Below are 17660 nucleotides of genomic sequence, written 5' to 3' on the forward strand. Positions count from 1 at the left end.
GCATAATGTAGATTTACAGAAAAAAGTTACTTCCCTAAAATAGGAAATCTACTGTATAATAAAGTAAGTCATAAATACAAAACTTATCTACTATTTATCATAGAGTACTGAAACCTTATTTTATTATGATAGCTGCTGCTCCACAAGAATGGCAAGGTACAGAGAGTGGCCTTCAGTTGTATCATGACTTATAAGCACAGATACCTAGTACCATACAGGTTAGTTTCATTAACTTATACTGAAGTTCTATCAACTATGCATCTGTATCTTAGATATAAACAATAGTATGAAAAGGAAAGATGATGGAGGTTCCAAGCAACAACATATGAACTAAAAGTTATTTAGTGCCTTTTAACCTAAATATGCTGTTTTTTACCATTTTAAAGCATTTCTATTTTTACATCTTTCTCTTTTTATGCCAAAAAAAATTCTTTGTTAACAAATCAAACTTTTGGTTGAAAGTATATTTACATTGATAGCAAGGATTAAAATGTTTAAAATAGGTTTATACATGTATTGGTTTAATTTATTACAGGGAGAATTTTGAGAACTTGCTGGATGATGCCAAGTTTAAGACAGAGATTGTGTTGTTCAGCATTGACCATGAGAACAGCATCATCAGTACAGAACACAGGGAGCAGGTGCTGCCCATACTGATGAGGTAAGGAGCATTAGACAGAAAACGGATGTTCTCTTACTGTAAACGTATTATATTTTATGTGTACAATATTTGGCAGAAATTGATTTTCCAACAAATTGGTGGGATTTGAATTAGCGTCTCTGGATGCACCTATTCTTATAAACATTTTCTTGGCATTTAGGAATGTACATGTACTTCATGGCATTTAGCGATGTACTTGATTTAGCCAAATCTGCTTTCTGCCAAAAATGCTAAATACAATTCACAGCCATATGTAATATGTTTGCAGCATTCTCTGTAAAACAAACAGATTGAAATTCTTCCTCATGAAAATTGTTTTCTCTATCTTTATCTCTTTTGTTAAAACAAGGCAATATGGTGAACAACTGCAATGAATTGAGCAGAAAATGAAAGAAAAACCATGAGCTTTTTGACTTTTACTCCTTTTTTTTTTTTTTTTTTTTTTTACGAAGTCTTGTCTCCCTTTTATATAGTCCTTGCATTTGAGCAGGGCTAGAACAAAATATTTGTTCATTAACTCAAGAAAATGTTAGAAAATATTTAGTGTATCCATGTTCTATTTTGGTTTGGGATTCCTTTACCAGGATATTGTATGGGAAGATGCACAGTAAGACAGGGAAGGACTCAGCGGGAAAATCCAACAGTCAGTTCCGGAGATCCATCGTGTTCCGATTCCTGAACGGCTGCAGCGGAGACGAAATCATCAAGTTTATGGAAATGGTGTTTGAGAACTTCAAGCATTTTGTCACAGGTAAGTGTAATTAAGGTTTATATGTATGATATGTGTACAACTGATGTGCATGTATGTTATGTAATCTTTAGCATCCATGAAAAACTATATTGCATTTTTTTAGAGTTGAAAGTATATTCACGAAAATGTCTTTTAAAGAATTTGATGAATTTTCTAAGGATTTTACAACGTAGATATGTCCAATACATGACTTGTATTTAATTTTTAAATTCTTTCATAGATGATATTTTGGCTATGGTATGCAAAACAGAAAAAGAACTGGATCTGTCAAAAATGATTCCACTGAGAAAAATGACAGGGTAAATAAATTGTTTTAAAAAATATATGTACAATCATTAAAAAAATATTCAAAATAAACTGATTTGTATTGTTTTTTAATTATTTCCCACAATTTTGAACTTTTATAACTCTGTACTTGTTATTGTCCTTACACTTGAAAAAAGAATGTGTACAATACATTCCAATAAATTGTTATATTCTTTATTAAATCAAATCATTAAATTAACAAAAAATAGTAAAATGACACTCTTTTGAAGAAGAACTAGAATAACAACTGAAATTTGGAAGTATGTGATTCATTTCTTAAGGGCTTTGAATACAGTGGACATGATTGTAAAGAAACTAGGTCACCTGATAGAGGGTTACCTCCCCTCCCTGGAGTGTATCCTGTTGGGACTGACCGCGACCTGTGTGGCCTGTCTGGAGAGGAGAGAGGAGGTGACCCCCGGGGCCCTCAAACCCCTCAAGAACCTCCGACAGCTGTGTATAGCCCAGATACAGCAGGTCAGAGAGAGAGAGAGAGAGAGAGAGAGAGAGAGAGAGAGACAGAGACAGAGACAGAGAGATTATGATACCATTTTTATAATTATAAAAAATTACAAATTTTATTATAAACATAGCTGCAAGTGATATCTTAAATATATTTTGTATCCTTGTAATCAGAAATAATAGTTAATATAAAATCATTTATAATATAGATATATGCAAGCATGTATGTTTTTATGCATGTTGACTGTGTAGTTGGGTTATTTCACTTGCTTTTATTGTCATGTTCTTCATGTATTACAGTTCTATGACATCTTTGACTCCTACAAGTTCTCTCCCAAGGAGATCGATGCCATGTTCCATGTGGCTGTTTGGCCACAGGTAAGTTAGTATATCTACATGTAGTGATGGCTGTAAGTGTGATTACATTACAAAAGAGATACAGTACAATCATGTATACTTATGAACAAATTGTTACAGATATCTAAAACATGTATTTACAGTTGTCAAAGCTGCAGTTTGAAGGCATCTACCATCCCACACCCCTCCTAAAGCTCCTGCATATGTGTGCAACAAACAGAAGGTACTGAGTGATTTGAAAATACTTTTTATCTTTACATCAAAATGGTGTACAAATTCATGATTGCTTATCTACATGACAGAAAAATACATGCATTACTACAATGTGTAGTATAAGAATATGTACATACATGTAGATCTTTAAATTTTATTTTTGAATTTTTTCAGGTATTGGACATTGTTGGCAAAATGCCATGATTCTGACATGACCTTGACCCCAATAAGTGCAGTGTTGAGACTCCTTAATGCCAAGGATGTCAGCAAGACTGTGACAGATTTTATCATTGTCATGTTAGATAACCTGTTGTCTAGAGAGGAGGATGAGGAAATGGAGAGTATCACCACGGCAACACCGGTCAAGGTCAACAAGATGATGCATATCAGTGGTAAAACTTATTTATTATTTTTGCAACATTAGGTATATTTAAATCACTATCTAATGTATCAACCACATTAAAAATGACACCAAATTAAGAAAAAATTATTTAAAAAAATGAAATCTTTTTTTACATAGTTTTGGAAGTAGAACAATTTGGAGTGGAGCTCCTTAAACCCCATGTATCAGACATACTGACTTATATACAGAGGGCGATCAAAAACATCAAAGGACAAGGCAAGAAGTCACAGGCTGCTGGCAAAGAGTTATCTATCTTGTCTAGGTATGTGTAAAAGTCTCACATAACACATACAACTTGATGAATTATTCATATTAATTTAAGATTTTCAATCACCATTAATTCATATACATGATATGAAGTATCATGATCGGAAGATCAGTCAAACCTGAACCCATTTGTTTAAAAGAAATTTTGATTGAATTCTTTCATGTTTGAAATTTTCAGAATCAGCGAGTTTGTGACTGACCAATCAGCTTGCCTGTCACTGATTGAACTCCTCCTGCCATTTTTGGGGGAAGGGCTTAGTCGAACACCGGACACGGAGATCAACATTCTGAACAGCATCAGGAACCTGCTTGAGAAAGTGGAGGACAAAAAGAAGTTCTACAGGTAATTTATATAGATCTTTATTGGACAGAATGTCCGCAAATTCCATAAAAAGAAATGTGACTGATAGGAAACATGATAATACCAAAGGTGCTGGTCTCTTCCTTCTTTTCAAATTTAGAGATATATGTATTTTCAAAAAGTTATTTCTGAAATGAAATTTTTAAGGGAATTGTAAGTAAACCAATGTTTATACATTTTAACATTAATTATTTATTTTTTTACAGTGCTAGTTACAGTAGAATAGTATGTAAAAAAAATATTTCTCCCCTCTTCTTACACTTCAACAGGCATTACATATATATAAATTAATCAGCTGTGATTTGAAAATATTTATCCAATAAACAATTTTGTTTATATTTCAGACATATTAGCAAGCTGTTTGGGTACATACAGAATCGTCAGTCAAGAATTCTTATCTGTCAACTGATTCAGGTTTGAATGAACTCTTGCCTTTTTTAACTACAAAAGTTTGATTTTACACATCTTGACACTCTCTTTTTTATTGAATTTTTTTGTGCTTCTGTAGGTCATTGCCAATAGTAACCAGGATTTGAAGGATATCTCTCAACTTCTAACAGAGGTAAAGTGCGATAATGTTAGGGTTAACTAGGGTTAAACCTTTAGCTCCATAAAAAGAGTGCTGAATATTTTGTGAGTGCTGAAGGAATTTGCTTACCAAGAGCAGAAGCAGTATATCTCTCTGTTAAATAAGTATACTGACTGCACTCAAGAGATAAACATTTCCTTTCTTTTTTGCAATGTGTATCACAAAAAGATATCATTTATCAGATTTTGACTGTGCCTAAGTCTGAGCCTTGCATTTGAAATTTGACATATAGATTTACATGTACATGACTGTCCCTTTCAATCAGAAGAGGAGTAGATTTACCTCATGTTGATACATATATTTTTTCAGATGAATGCTTGGGATCCTAAGCACACGGAGGAGCCAGACTACATTAAGAGACTGAACGCTCACAAGAAAGTCAACGAAGCGATAAAAAAGATGGAGGAAAAACTAGATGTGGACTTCTTGATTCCTGTGCTCCACTCCTGCTGCTACTGCATAAAAATGGTGGGACATGCAATATAAACTTTATACTGAATCTATTTATGTGTTTAATATATTTGTCCATATGTTCATCAAATTTTTTTATGAAAATGTATTATACTCTAAATCGGCTTATGAAGATTTTTTGAAATTAAAAAAAAATATTTTCCCTGTAGAATGTCATCAAAATTCAGCTCTCTCTCTCTCTCCCCATGTAAATTGATTGTAATTTTTTTTCTTCACTATATAGGTTGATGATATGTCGCTAAGAGACAACGCCACCCACACACTGGTTACCATGGTGAAGCAGTTCAGTGTTGTGACGTATGACCAGGACGACTTCAGAGAACTTATATCAAACGGATTGGTCCAGGAGGTCAAAGCAGGTTTTAAGAACAAAAAAGAGGTATGTGACCCTATGGATTTATACATTTTGGTGATCACATTTTTATTTATCTCAGTGATGCTTTCTAACACATTTTACGAATAAAGACTGTAATTAAATTTGAGTACCGTAATCATAAAATTTTGATTTCATGTAGTGGTAGTGCATGATTGTAGTGCAGTTGGTAGGTAAAAAGCACAAACATGTAAGATATTGTACAGATTACTGTAGATTCCTTATTTTACGCGAGTACTTAATTCCGCGATTCAACGGTTTTCCATCAAATCGCGAGAACATAAAATCGCGAATGCCGAAATTTTATCATAGTTTTATGTAGTTTACATATGTCTGAAAATTAAAAGCGAGATTTTAAAATTCGCGAGACGGGCTTTTCGCGATTTTACGCAGATATTAATTCCTCGCGTTTAATTAGGAATTTACAGTAGTTACTCTCTATTGAATATGAAATGTGTTTGTAATGTTTTATTAAATTTATGGATAAAAGAATCTTTTCACCATAGACTGTGCGCCATGAGTTCATCGCCCTTCTTTCCGTTCTGGTGGACACCTTCCCATCACATGACATGTTCGCTGACCTTGTGGTTCTCAAGGACAAAGATGTGGAGGCCGACTTCTTTGAAAACATCAGGCACATTCAGGTAAACTAGAAAATTCTTCATTCTGAATAACATTCAGTTTGTTTGGTGCTTGAGGTAAAGTAGCTTTAACATGGTAGAAGGTGCAAAGGAATATTCTACAGTAAAGAAAATTAAAAATTGCTTATCCTTATCTGTGAAAACTATTTTGTATTTCATTCAGTATTGTTTTGTGCAAGAAATAATGTAACTTTTACATAAGAAGTAGTAATTGTGTAATGATTAAGGCAATGGTTGGTTGATTTAATTCCGACAGATTTTTGCTTTGATTTTTAACTTAGACAACAATTAGACTAAAATGTAGTGTGTGATATTTTAGGTGTTTGTTTGGTAAGTTTAATTATTTCGCTTTTTCCATTGAACAAATAAAAAAATTTGATTACCCTCAATCATTTTCATTTTCAATAATCATTGTGAAGTAACATATCTTTGTTCATTGCAGACACACAGACGCTCCAGGGCGTTGAAGAAGATGAAGCGGATCCTGTACTCCCGGTCGGTCCGTAAGGAGATCCTGGTCTCCTACCTCCTCCCCCTCACCTCCTCCTTCCTCCTGGATGAGACGTACACCAAGGCCCAGGGGCTACAGGAGAGTGCCATTGACTCCATGGCGACGCTCTGTAAACAGCTGCCATGGCACGTTTACATCCACCAGCTCGACTACTTCCTGTCCATGCTGTCCAAGAAGTTCGAGAAGAAGAAACTCCTGGTCAGGTAAAGCCACAGTGACAACTGTGAAATAATTTGAAATAAATTTTGAAAAATATTATTTGATGATATTCTGGCTGAAGGTTGCTCCAGATAGACAACAATTAAACCATGCTGGTAATCAAAAAGTATAAGATTCAATGTATTATTTTATTTAAAATGTGTATTATTAATCAAATCAGAGACTAAATAATAAATCGAAATAGTGAGACTGTGCTGAAGAGAGCTGATTTCTCTAATACTGTCAAGGTTCTACCTGAATTTCGAAACATATGCAATAAGTCATGTTATGATTGTCATGTGTTCTAGGGTTATTGTTGGAATTCTGGATGCCTTCCACTTTGATTTACGAAACTCCCAGCATGCAGTTGTCAATCTACCAGACGCCATTGCCAAGAAGAAAGCCAAAGGAGAAATAACAGGCATGGGTTTTATTTTTATGAGAAAAAAAATTGATCAAGTACATCAAGTTTTTCTATGAATTTTTTATTTTAATCTTTTTTTATACATTAAGATTTGTTAAAACTCATGCAAGTACTTCAGCTTGATGGAAAATACATTTAAGATGACCTTCGAAATATACCTATACATTATGACTGCAAGTGTAGTACAGTGAAAAAGTGTTAATACATGTAAGAATACCTCTGTAATGGGCTATTATTTACAGTACATTTATTCATTTCTACTACATTGCAGAAGAGCCAAACCCTCTTGAAGACACTGAAATGGAATCTACAAAAGAGGAGGCAATTCCAATGGTTCCAGAGGAGGAGGATGAAACTACGGCGACGACCCCTGACCCCTTATCCAAGCAGCCAGACAGAATGGTGATCTGTTCTGTGGGCCAGGCCACCAGAATTCACTGTACCATCATGAAATCTGTCATCCCTCATCTACAGCGATCCCTAACCAAAAAAGTAATCACTCTGTTCTCTTTAGATGTACATATGATACCAATATTAGGTTGATTTCAATTATTTTGTTAAAAGAAATGGTTTAGAAATTTTGCAAGAAAAACCACCAGTGAGTCATTTAATGTCCTCCTTTTACTAAAAAAGGCTCTGTTGTGAAGATAACTGTAAATCAATTTATTATGGGTAAATTGTGAATAAAATGGTTGAAAAAATGTTGCTATACAGTAATTGTAATTAATTTTGTACAAGCATTGTACTATAAACAGAGGAGGGTTGTTCTCAACTGGTTAGAGTATTCTTATCTTACACACTGAGATTTTCTTATAAGACAGGTGTAAGTCATTGATATGCATTCAAAAACCAGAGTACAATGATGTTTATTGATCTTAAGGCAAGTATCATGTTTTCCACATACACTGTATCAGAATTTCATTGTTGTAAGTCCTGAGTGATTTTTGCAGGAGAAGAGCGAGGATGAGCACAAGTTGGTGAGGAAGAACATCGCTGAGGACAGCGAGGTACTGAGGGTCCCCATCGCTCTGGCCATGATCAAGCTTCTCCAGAACCTCCCACACAAGTCTCTGGAGCACAACCTGCCAGGGTAAGGAAGGCAGCAATGTACTGTAAACGTATAATATTTGGGGTGTACAATATTTGGCTGAAATTAGTTTTTGAACAATTTGGCGTAGATTTGAATTAACGTATTCCTGAGTGTGACTATTCTTAAACATATATATATGCATGGCATATACATGTAGCAATGTACTTGATTTAGCGAAAGTCGCAGTCCGCCAAAAGTGCTAAATAGAATACACAGCTAAATGTAGTACGTTTACAGTATTCTACAGCCTGTTAACATTTTTGAATTCCTCTTTTCTTCTGTACATGTACACAGTACATGCATCTGTTATTTTGCAGAGTACAGTACAATGTTATGCCTCCATTGTCTTTAGAAAGAGAAATATTTTAATGAAACTTTTATTTTACTTTCAATTTGTTGACAAGGTTGACTCTAAAAGGAGTGACTTCTGAGTTACGGTATATTGAGAGTTGTGAAATACTTTCAATTAAAAATAATGGCCCTTAAAATTCTGGCCTAATTTGACCTTTGATCACAGATAAAAAATGTAACATTTATTTTTAACATGCAAATTTGTTTATTTTCATTTTAATGAATTCAACACATTTTTAATATCTAATTAAGCAGATATTACAAATACAAACTTTTAAAATTTTTGTTTCAATTTTTCACTAGGATCCTGTTGAAGGTGTGCAACTTCCTGAAGTCTCGAGCGGTGGAGATCCGGAACACCGCCCGAGACACACTGGTCCAGATCACCACCTCCCTGGGTCCTCGCTTCTTCCCCTTCATCCTGTCCGAACTCAGGGGCACCCTCAGGAAGGGATACCAGGTAAAGAAACTTATGTGAAATCTTTAAAAAAAAATATTTGGTGTTGGTGGGGGGGGGGGGTTGATGTGTTAAATTAATACTTCTTTTCCAAAAAATAGAGGCAATTTTGCATATGCATAATTTAACTTCATATAGTTTTGTTGGTGTGATGATACATGTACATGTATGTCCTAATTGTTGAATAAAAAGAAATATTGAGAATGTTCATCAGGTGATTTGATTTGTGATTTACAGGTGCACGTTCTGTGCTACACAGTGTTTGTGCTGCTGAAGAATCTGTTGCCCGTCCTAAAGCCAGGGGATCTGTCTGTCTGCAGGAAGAGCTTGCAAGATGTGAGTATTTTATTGAATGGCCCCTTATTAAATTTTTGGCATGCAAAAATTTAGAGCCCTCAGCATACTATGATATGGGTTAATTTTTACAGTTTGAAAGTGGAAAGGTGTAGCTTTCAGCTGCATAAATTTCTCTGAATTTTCAACATAATTATAACTTTTTTTGATATAGAAGAAATAGATGTACTTACTACATTATGACATGAGAAAGTATGAACAACAGTTGTTATGAAATTATTATATATTTTTTTCATTTTAGGTATTCCATGAGGACTTGTTTGGACAGGTCGCAGAAGAGAAGGAGGTGGCCGGGGTGACCACCAAACTGTTTGAGGCGCGGTCCTCCAAGAGCTACGACTCGTACAGAATCCTGGCCCAAGTCATCAGCAGAGATTCCCTCATGGCATTCATTACTCCATTGAAAGAGGTAAGCTTCTGATGGAGAATTTTTTTTTCTAAAGCTACATCCACTGGAATATCTTTATCTGTTAAAAACTGGGTACAACTTTGGTATGTGATAAATGTGCAGCAAAATGGTCCATGCATAAGTCATAGGAAAAGTTGAAAACTGAGATTTTCTTCCCCTTCTTAAAAAATTGGCATCAGGAATTCACATACATGTAGTGTATACTAATAGATCTTAAAAAAATCAAGATAACAATACCAGTTCAGACTTGTATGATGTGAGTTTTATAAATTCTGTACTTGGCACACTTCTATTTAGAAGCGTAAAATTTTATAAACAATTTATGAAGCAAATAACTACATTTTTATCAAAAATACTGACAGTGGATTAGAGAAGAATAAATGTTTGAGCTGCCCAAATGGTAGTTACCAATGAAACACCTTCTTGTAATCATTTTCTCTTCCTCTCTCTTTCTATCTAGGTGCTGGTTTCTACACACAGTCACACCATTGCCAGGAAAGTCCAGGAAGTTCTCAAGAAGGTGGTAACTGGCTTGCTGGACAACCCCGGGCTGGACACAGAGTCCCTGATGATATTTACCCACGGTCTGATCACACAGTCCTTCCCGCAGCTCTCCGAAAATCAGAGGTAATATTTGTCAGACAGTGTACTCTGTATATACATTGTATTTACCGGGTATGTAAGAGAGGAGAAATATAGAATACCGGTTTGATAAAAATATGGAAATCTAGAATAAAAGTTGTTTCTGTTAAGATTGCAGAACTCTAGTATAAAAGATTTCTGTTAAAATTACGGAAATCAATATAGCTAGCCTTACAGTTATTTCTGTTAAGATTTTGAAAACCTGAATAACAGTTGATTATGAAATCCTGATTGAGTTTTTTTAATGAAAGGAAATCAATATTTACAGATGGTTTTTGTTATGATAATAGAAATTTATGATTATTATAATAAGTAAATTATACATGCAGGTTTACAAGTAGATAAATCCTGAGGACCTTTTTAATTTTTCTTTGCTATATAACTTTTTTATGCATTACTTTCTAGAGAATTAATGATTATTATGTTCAAGAATGTAAAATGTTGCCTAGCATCCTTATTTAAAGAAGAACTATTTACCCTTACATCAGCAAGAAAAACAAGGGTGAGGACAAAGACACTCAGACTTTCCGGCCCCAGAGCTGTCTACTGTTACCCCATGAACCGAAGCGAGGTGGAGACAAACCCAAGCTGAGCAAGAAGACCAACATCCACGTACTGGTGGAGTTTGGTCTCCAGCTGATGAGTCTGTGTCTGAGGAGGGGCCGCCTGGTGGCAACCGAAGAGGAGCACCGCAAACTGGTGGACCCCTTCATCACCATCCTAGCCGACTGTCTGTTTGCCAAGCACATCAGGGTGAGATTTTGACTTTATTGATTATAGAAAATGACTGTTGCATCGTAGGGAGCTTTATTTCAATTGATTAGAAAAAAATTGAAAAATTAAAAAAAAATTGTGTTTCTTTGAATAAAGATTTTGAGATCATTACCTAGAAGTTGTTCTGAAATGTCTCCTTTACGATGTTGTTAAACTTAGTCTAGTGAAACATGGCCAAGTCCCTTGAATATACTGGTACCTTGTATATTGATAATGCTAGCTGCAGCCAGTATTATTTTGTATGTCCAAGTGTAGATACTCCATGGTTTTCATAATGTAGGAGATCTTAATATACTGTAATAAAAGAGAGAAAATTGGGTTTTTTGATAAATCATGTACTAATATACATGTATTAAGTTTGTTAAACTTAATCAGCTTAATGCAGGCATTGTTCGTTAATTATGTAAACATAAAGGTTTGGAGCTTGATGTATGGGTGTTTGTTGTAGATAAACACACTGAGTCTGCGATGCCTGTGCTGGCTACTGAAGTTTGACCTGCCCTCTGTCAACAGCCACATCACCAAGCTGGCTAATGGCATGTTCATCCTGCTCAAAAACTACGCCTCAGCTGGGGCCTCCAAGGGGGAGAACCTGGAGCTCATTTCTATGGCATTCAAGGTAGGACTAGCGTACTGAACATTGTTAAATTCTGCTTACTTTACGGAGGGGAATAAGTGTTTTGAAAACTTGTCAGATGCCACATTATTTATATTTAAGGTTTGTTTTTTAAGGGATAATTTTGCTTTTTTGTATTTGTATTTCTAATATCATCAGTTCTGCTTGTAAAATTGATTTTTAAAAAGTTTTCTGATTTTGAAAACATCTGAAATTTTTGAGTGTGTTTTATTTGCAGGCAGTGACAGTGCTGGTCCGGGATGTGAAGATCTACAAACTGGAGCAGACACAATTACAGGTTCTGCTGACCTTCTGTGAAGAGGACTTGTACGACTACAACAGACAGAGCACTGCATTCTCCCTGCTAAAGGTGAGGTGTTATAATTACGAGGTTCAGCAGAATGTTCAGCTACTGGTAACAAAATACCATATGATTAGAGAAAAAACAGTTTTCATTCCATCGAGTTTTAATGCGTATTGAAAAAATTGTATTTTGAGCTAAAGCCTTAAAACATGTAATTGAGATGTACATGTATTGATTTTGATTCCAGGCCATTCTGTCTCGGAAGTTGAACGTTCCCGAGGTGTTGGAGCTGATCAGGAAGGTGGAGGACATGTCAATCACCGCCGACTCCCCCCACGTCAGGAGAGAGTGCAGACAGGTCAGTGGTCATGTGACAATCACATGACTTGTTCTTATCCATTCAAATCTTGTCTCATGGAGCTTCATTTAATTTCAGATAATTGCTTCTCATATGAATTCTGTATAATATTTGTGAGAATTTCTAATGAAAAAGTGTGTGTTCTTTTTATACCAATTTACACATTAGATTAAATTTTTGTTATGCCAAGCCTTATATTTTACAGATAGCTCTGCAGTACATTCTAGAATACCCCTTGGGAAAGCTGCTGAATAAACACTTGGAGTACTACGTCACACAGCTGTCGTATGAAATGGAGATGGGCAGGGAATCAGCCTTAGAAATGTTGGCTACCATATTTTCCTCTTTTCCTCAGGTAGTTTTATGAGTATGTTTGTAATCAATTACATGTAGATTTTGAGGATCTGGACTGCGTTTTACAAGAGAACTTGCGACAAAGTCTTAAATATTTCTAGATTCGTAGAATGGTCTTTAATAAACAAAATTTATATAAAACCATTTATTTACAACTATTTTGATTTCCATAATTTTATTCACAGCCATTAGAATAAAACAGTGATTAGTTAGTGATTAATTAGCATTCATTAGTTTGGTTGTAAGTTGTAAGTTTTTTTGTAAAACGCAGCCCTGATTGCCAAGTTCCAATGAGATTGTATGGGATTTTTGCTTTGACAAGTGATTTTTGAGCAAATCATACATTAATGGAATAATATGTGGACAAAAATCTTTGGATGAAATACTAGTTAATCGTTCATAATAGTTATGAACTGGATTCCATGCATTGTATTAGATTTTTTTTGTGATTGGTCAAATGATCATGCTTCTATTAAAGAATAAGAATTGACCAAATATTCTAGCCTGTCCTTAATAATTTAATCGAAATGGTGATGCAAATGTACCTGTCTTTTTTGTAGAACATTTTGAATGACCATGCAGGGATGTTCTTTATCCCTATGTCAGCTGCCCTAGTCAATGATGAGTCAACTAAATGTAGAAAACTGACTGCATTGGCCATCAAGTCTCTTTTACAAAAGGTATGGACTATGACAGCTGAAATCACACTAAATACCTTGTACATTACAATAACAATTTTGCTTATTGTCAGTTTCTAATGAACTTACTTGACGAAGTATAGCCTGAGCATTTGGTTCTATGCAAATCAATTTGTTTGCAAAAATTAATTAACAGAACTTTGTGTGATAAATACATGTATTGTAGATTGACCATAACTCGAGGGTTGAACTTTTCAACATTACACAGAAATGGTTTACTGATGACAAGGTAATGTTAAATACATTAGGCAGACATTTCATGTCTGATTTATTTGACTCACAAGTAGTTTAATGTACAAAATGTAGTTCACGATTGAAATACCTGTATTGATTTTGACATAAAGTGATTTGACAAATTTAAGATTGAAAAGTTTTGATTCTGATAATTTTTGGTTTAATAGTTTATGTATATTCTGAATTAAAAATCATTTTAAATCATTTTTTTATTTACAGGGAAACTGTATCTTTTGAATGGTATTTTATTTGCAGGTTTAAAAGTAATATTTTTCTGACATTTTACAGATAAACCATCGCATCCTTGCTGCTCAGTTGACTGGTCTATTTATAGAAGTGGAGTCAGCCAAGTTCTCACACCATTTATCTGTGATATTACCCATAATTCAACAGCAAATAGACCCAGGCAGATATTCAGATAATGTATGTTGTATTAAAATTGCTTGCTTTACTCTATCTTATTATAATTTACATGTAAAGGTATGTCAATCAATTTACTCTATTTATACATTATTTACATGTAGATGTACATGTATGTCCACCAATTTTGAGTACTGTATACCTAATTATTTTGGCCTCATGTTCTTTTCTCCTATTTACACTTGTAAGACATTTTGCTTCGTATCATAATATATAAGATTTCTAGTGTACCCTTTGCCTTCAAATTTATATTCTGAAAAATATTGGAACACTTTTTATGTTTAAGTGATTTAAGTGAAGCAATAAAGAAAATCATTATTCTGGAAAATGCACCTTGTTTTATCTGGAAATTCCCTCCCCCTTTAAAATATATTAAGTATTGTACAGCAATTCCATATTCATTTCTTATTTTACATTTGTGAAGTGTCTTGCTATCCCTGTAGTGTGTTTGTGTCTGTGATTGCAGTCTGGGGGTTCTGAGGGGGAGACAGAGAAGGACAGGCTCCTGTTCAACTGTCTGAACACGCTGCTCAAGTTACTGAGGGAGTGTGACCTCATCAGGGACGCAAAGTGGACTGATGACATGAACCTTATCTGGGGTAAGTTTAGAAAAATGAAACATTTAGCAAGGCAGTTTAAGCAATTATCTTTTTTTGGTATTTGATTAAATTTCTTGTCAATTAAAGTGAATTAATCACAAATCAAGTTCATTTCTTTTTTATGTTTCGGAAATATTATGTCTTGAATGATACTTGAAATTTTAAACAGATTAAAATTGTCAACTTTATTAAAATCGAAATCAATTAACCAGTCCTCAAATAAATTAAAAAATTGATAGAGGGCCAAAAATTTTAAAAGAGAATTACTATCGTAGTTTATGACTATTATAAAGTTTAAAAGCTATTCTATTTTACTTTTCAGAGAGTATCATCAGTCACTTGGGATATGAACATATGTGGGTACAGTTGGCATCATGCCAGCTGATAGGTCTGCTATTTGCTGCATGGACTCCAGAGGAAATCCTACAGCCAGTAGAAAAATCTGGTCAGACGGACTTCATTAAAACAGATTCCATCAATAAGGTACTTTTTTTTGTACAGTTTACACCTAATTCTGTTACTGTTGAATATTATTAGTTATCCAGGTTCAATCAAGGGTATACGGGAATTTACTCCTATGGAGTATGGAATACAACCGGGAGTAAATCCAGGTATACCCTTGATTGGCCCTGGATAAGGAATTTATTTCCTATGTTATACTTTTGAAAATTATGTTGTTTTACCAGTGCTTTGCAACTTGAAAATCTGATCCAAGATCACTCAGAATAAAGATAAATAAATCATATAACATATTTGAATAATTAATCATATAAACAATATATTTTAATTCAATTTTTAAACTAGGATTTTGACAAATTATGAATTCATTTTTGTGCAAAGATCTATAGGTGCACTTGTAAACAAGTACATGTATAGCTTTGTGACGTCACATTTTTTTTACACCCAGCTTCAACACGTGGTAAGGAAATTTACACCCAGCTTGTAAACCAATAAGATCTTGCGTTTTAAGCGCCATAGGAAATAAGATATGTTATACCTTTCAATGTGTTTTTCAATTTTACATACATGTATAAATGTATTTCAGAGTTATTGTATCATGTTTATGAGTGAATATGTTGTTATTCAAAGGATTATGTGCGGTATTGTCAAATATCTGCCCCCGATTTCAACCAATTTTTAAATAGTATTGTAAAAAAATAAAATCTTCACAAATCATTGTATAGAGGATGCCTATTACTAATCTCGATTTGAGTCATCATTGCACATTTGCTGTTTATCTATGACGTCACCTAAATGACCAAATTCCCGCAATTTTGCAAACAAATAAAAAAATTCTCATTTTTGCTCTATATTTTGCATTCGGAAGTATAGAGTGCAGGTCTGCTCAAGTGCGATTTTAACATATTTTTTTCTTCAGATAGTTATACACATTATACTAAAATATGGTACTTGAGCAAGCCTGCGCTCGATGTTTCCTTGTCAAAAAAACATCGGAAAACACCTATAATTTTCTACAAAACATCAATTTATCAAAATAATGCAATCTTCATGACGTCATTTCTACATTATGACGTCACTGTGGTGATAACCTTTTACACCTTTATTTCCAATATGATTTTATTTATCTTTCACCTTATTTTTAAAGCTCTTTCTAAAACTTTGATTTGGGGGGCAAAAAATGCATAAAACCGCACATACATTGTAGTCCTTTAGTCAAGTCAAAATTGTTGTGAAAGTTAAAAATTGAAAACTCATGAATTAAAAAATCATGTATGTTTCTAAGGGTCCTTTAAACATTTTGCTTATATTAAATAATTTGATGCACTAATTAATTTTTTCATTTTCAGCTTGAAAGTTTGGCATTGGACCTTATAACACAGTTGCAATCCAAATATCTGACAGATGAACTGGCCAATCAAATCATCAAAAACATGGTGTTCATTGCCAAGGTAGCCAAGCTCCTCAGTGACATAGAGAGTTCAAGTGACTCTGTGGAGCAGAAAGGACAGAGGGGTTCCAAGGGCAAAAAATGTTTGTCGTTAAGATGGCTGGTCAAGAAAATGGTCCGAGAAGCAAATCATGAAGCTGTCAACCAACCCAAAACTACCATCAAGGTATCTTATTATTCACTCATGTGTTTGTGGTATTGAGAAAATAGTTCCAAAAAATAATTGTAGTTTTTCTCAATGGTCTCAGATATGGAGTTTTTCATGAGGAGATTTGCCTGTTTAGGAAATGATCACAAGTCCAATAGAGTCCAATAGAGATAATAAAGAACATGATTGCAATGTGGAACTCATTATGATATATCACATGTATCCTTGTGGTTTTAGAGGTCCAGTGTGTTTAAGTGGATCGCGGCCCTCAGTATGGACCTAGGCCCCACACTACTGCCCTCTGTTGTTCCTATAGTGATGCCCGCCTTACAAAGGGAGACAAATGAGAATAACCCAAACACAGGTAAGAAAACAGAAACATTCTATCCACCCCCTCCATTCATGCACAGTTTTTTTGCAAATGATTTCTTTATAAGCATCATCAATGTTTGCATTATAGATTCAGCTCTTAAGAGTCTGGCTCAAGAGGTCTTAGACATCATGAGGAAGATTCTAGGCGTTGAAACATACACTCAGCTGTTCGCCAAAACCCACAAAGAGCAGTACGACCGGAAGGAAAGCAGGAAAAGAAAGGATGCTGTGGAGGTCTGTATTTATCTAAATGATGTGTTTCAACTTTTATTTGTGGACTATGACACCCACACATAGCTAGCAAAATTTTTTTGCAGGTGAACAAAAGATATTGTATGCAGGGAAATATCTGTCCACATTTTATTTTCACCACTTTTGCCCTCGCTGTCAGTTGGCAAATTTAAGACTGGGCCAATTCCAATGTTCCAAATTATCTCTCTTTAAACACAACTTTGCATGGGTGAATTCAAGATGAGGCGAATTTGTTTGCAAGTGGAAAGGGGCTCAAATTACACGAGGCCAAAAATAACCCTGTATACAGTAGTTTACAGTAATATTGAATATTATATATCCTTAGCTAGAA

The 17660-nt window shown here is 34.5% G+C and overlaps 1 protein-coding gene across 1 annotated transcript in view; it reads left to right on the forward strand.

The window, feature by feature from the left end:
• The window catches only part of LOC128183809 (small subunit processome component 20 homolog), a 37407-nt gene that overhangs the window by 16701 nt on the left and 3046 nt on the right, over positions 1–17660 (forward strand). Inside the window, exons 26-61 of the mRNA XM_052852965.1 lie at positions 133–218; positions 536–661; positions 1246–1412; positions 1633–1711; positions 2000–2195; positions 2481–2558; positions 2681–2760; positions 2925–3142; positions 3271–3415; positions 3599–3763; positions 4126–4195; positions 4290–4343; positions 4680–4838; positions 5065–5220; positions 5721–5858; positions 6298–6569; positions 6873–6985; positions 7260–7480; positions 7939–8078; positions 8733–8889; positions 9124–9222; positions 9482–9649; positions 10110–10276; positions 10780–11044; positions 11514–11684; positions 11920–12051; positions 12233–12343; positions 12549–12698; positions 13258–13377; positions 13562–13624; positions 13918–14052; positions 14516–14648; positions 14971–15131; positions 16457–16723; positions 16943–17069; positions 17166–17311. Of these exons, the coding sequence (XP_052708925.1) occupies positions 133–218; positions 536–661; positions 1246–1412; positions 1633–1711; positions 2000–2195; positions 2481–2558; positions 2681–2760; positions 2925–3142; positions 3271–3415; positions 3599–3763; positions 4126–4195; positions 4290–4343; positions 4680–4838; positions 5065–5220; positions 5721–5858; positions 6298–6569; positions 6873–6985; positions 7260–7480; positions 7939–8078; positions 8733–8889; positions 9124–9222; positions 9482–9649; positions 10110–10276; positions 10780–11044; positions 11514–11684; positions 11920–12051; positions 12233–12343; positions 12549–12698; positions 13258–13377; positions 13562–13624; positions 13918–14052; positions 14516–14648; positions 14971–15131; positions 16457–16723; positions 16943–17069; positions 17166–17311 (5235 nt within the window). The remainder of the gene's footprint in view (positions 1–132; positions 219–535; positions 662–1245; positions 1413–1632; positions 1712–1999; positions 2196–2480; positions 2559–2680; positions 2761–2924; positions 3143–3270; positions 3416–3598; positions 3764–4125; positions 4196–4289; positions 4344–4679; positions 4839–5064; positions 5221–5720; positions 5859–6297; positions 6570–6872; positions 6986–7259; positions 7481–7938; positions 8079–8732; positions 8890–9123; positions 9223–9481; positions 9650–10109; positions 10277–10779; positions 11045–11513; positions 11685–11919; positions 12052–12232; positions 12344–12548; positions 12699–13257; positions 13378–13561; positions 13625–13917; positions 14053–14515; positions 14649–14970; positions 15132–16456; positions 16724–16942; positions 17070–17165; positions 17312–17660) is intronic.

The sequence above is a fragment of the Crassostrea angulata genome, chromosome 5 (genome assembly GCF_025612915.1).
Source record: "Crassostrea angulata isolate pt1a10 chromosome 5, ASM2561291v2, whole genome shotgun sequence".
NCBI lineage: Eukaryota > Metazoa > Mollusca > Bivalvia > Ostreida > Ostreidae > Magallana > Magallana angulata.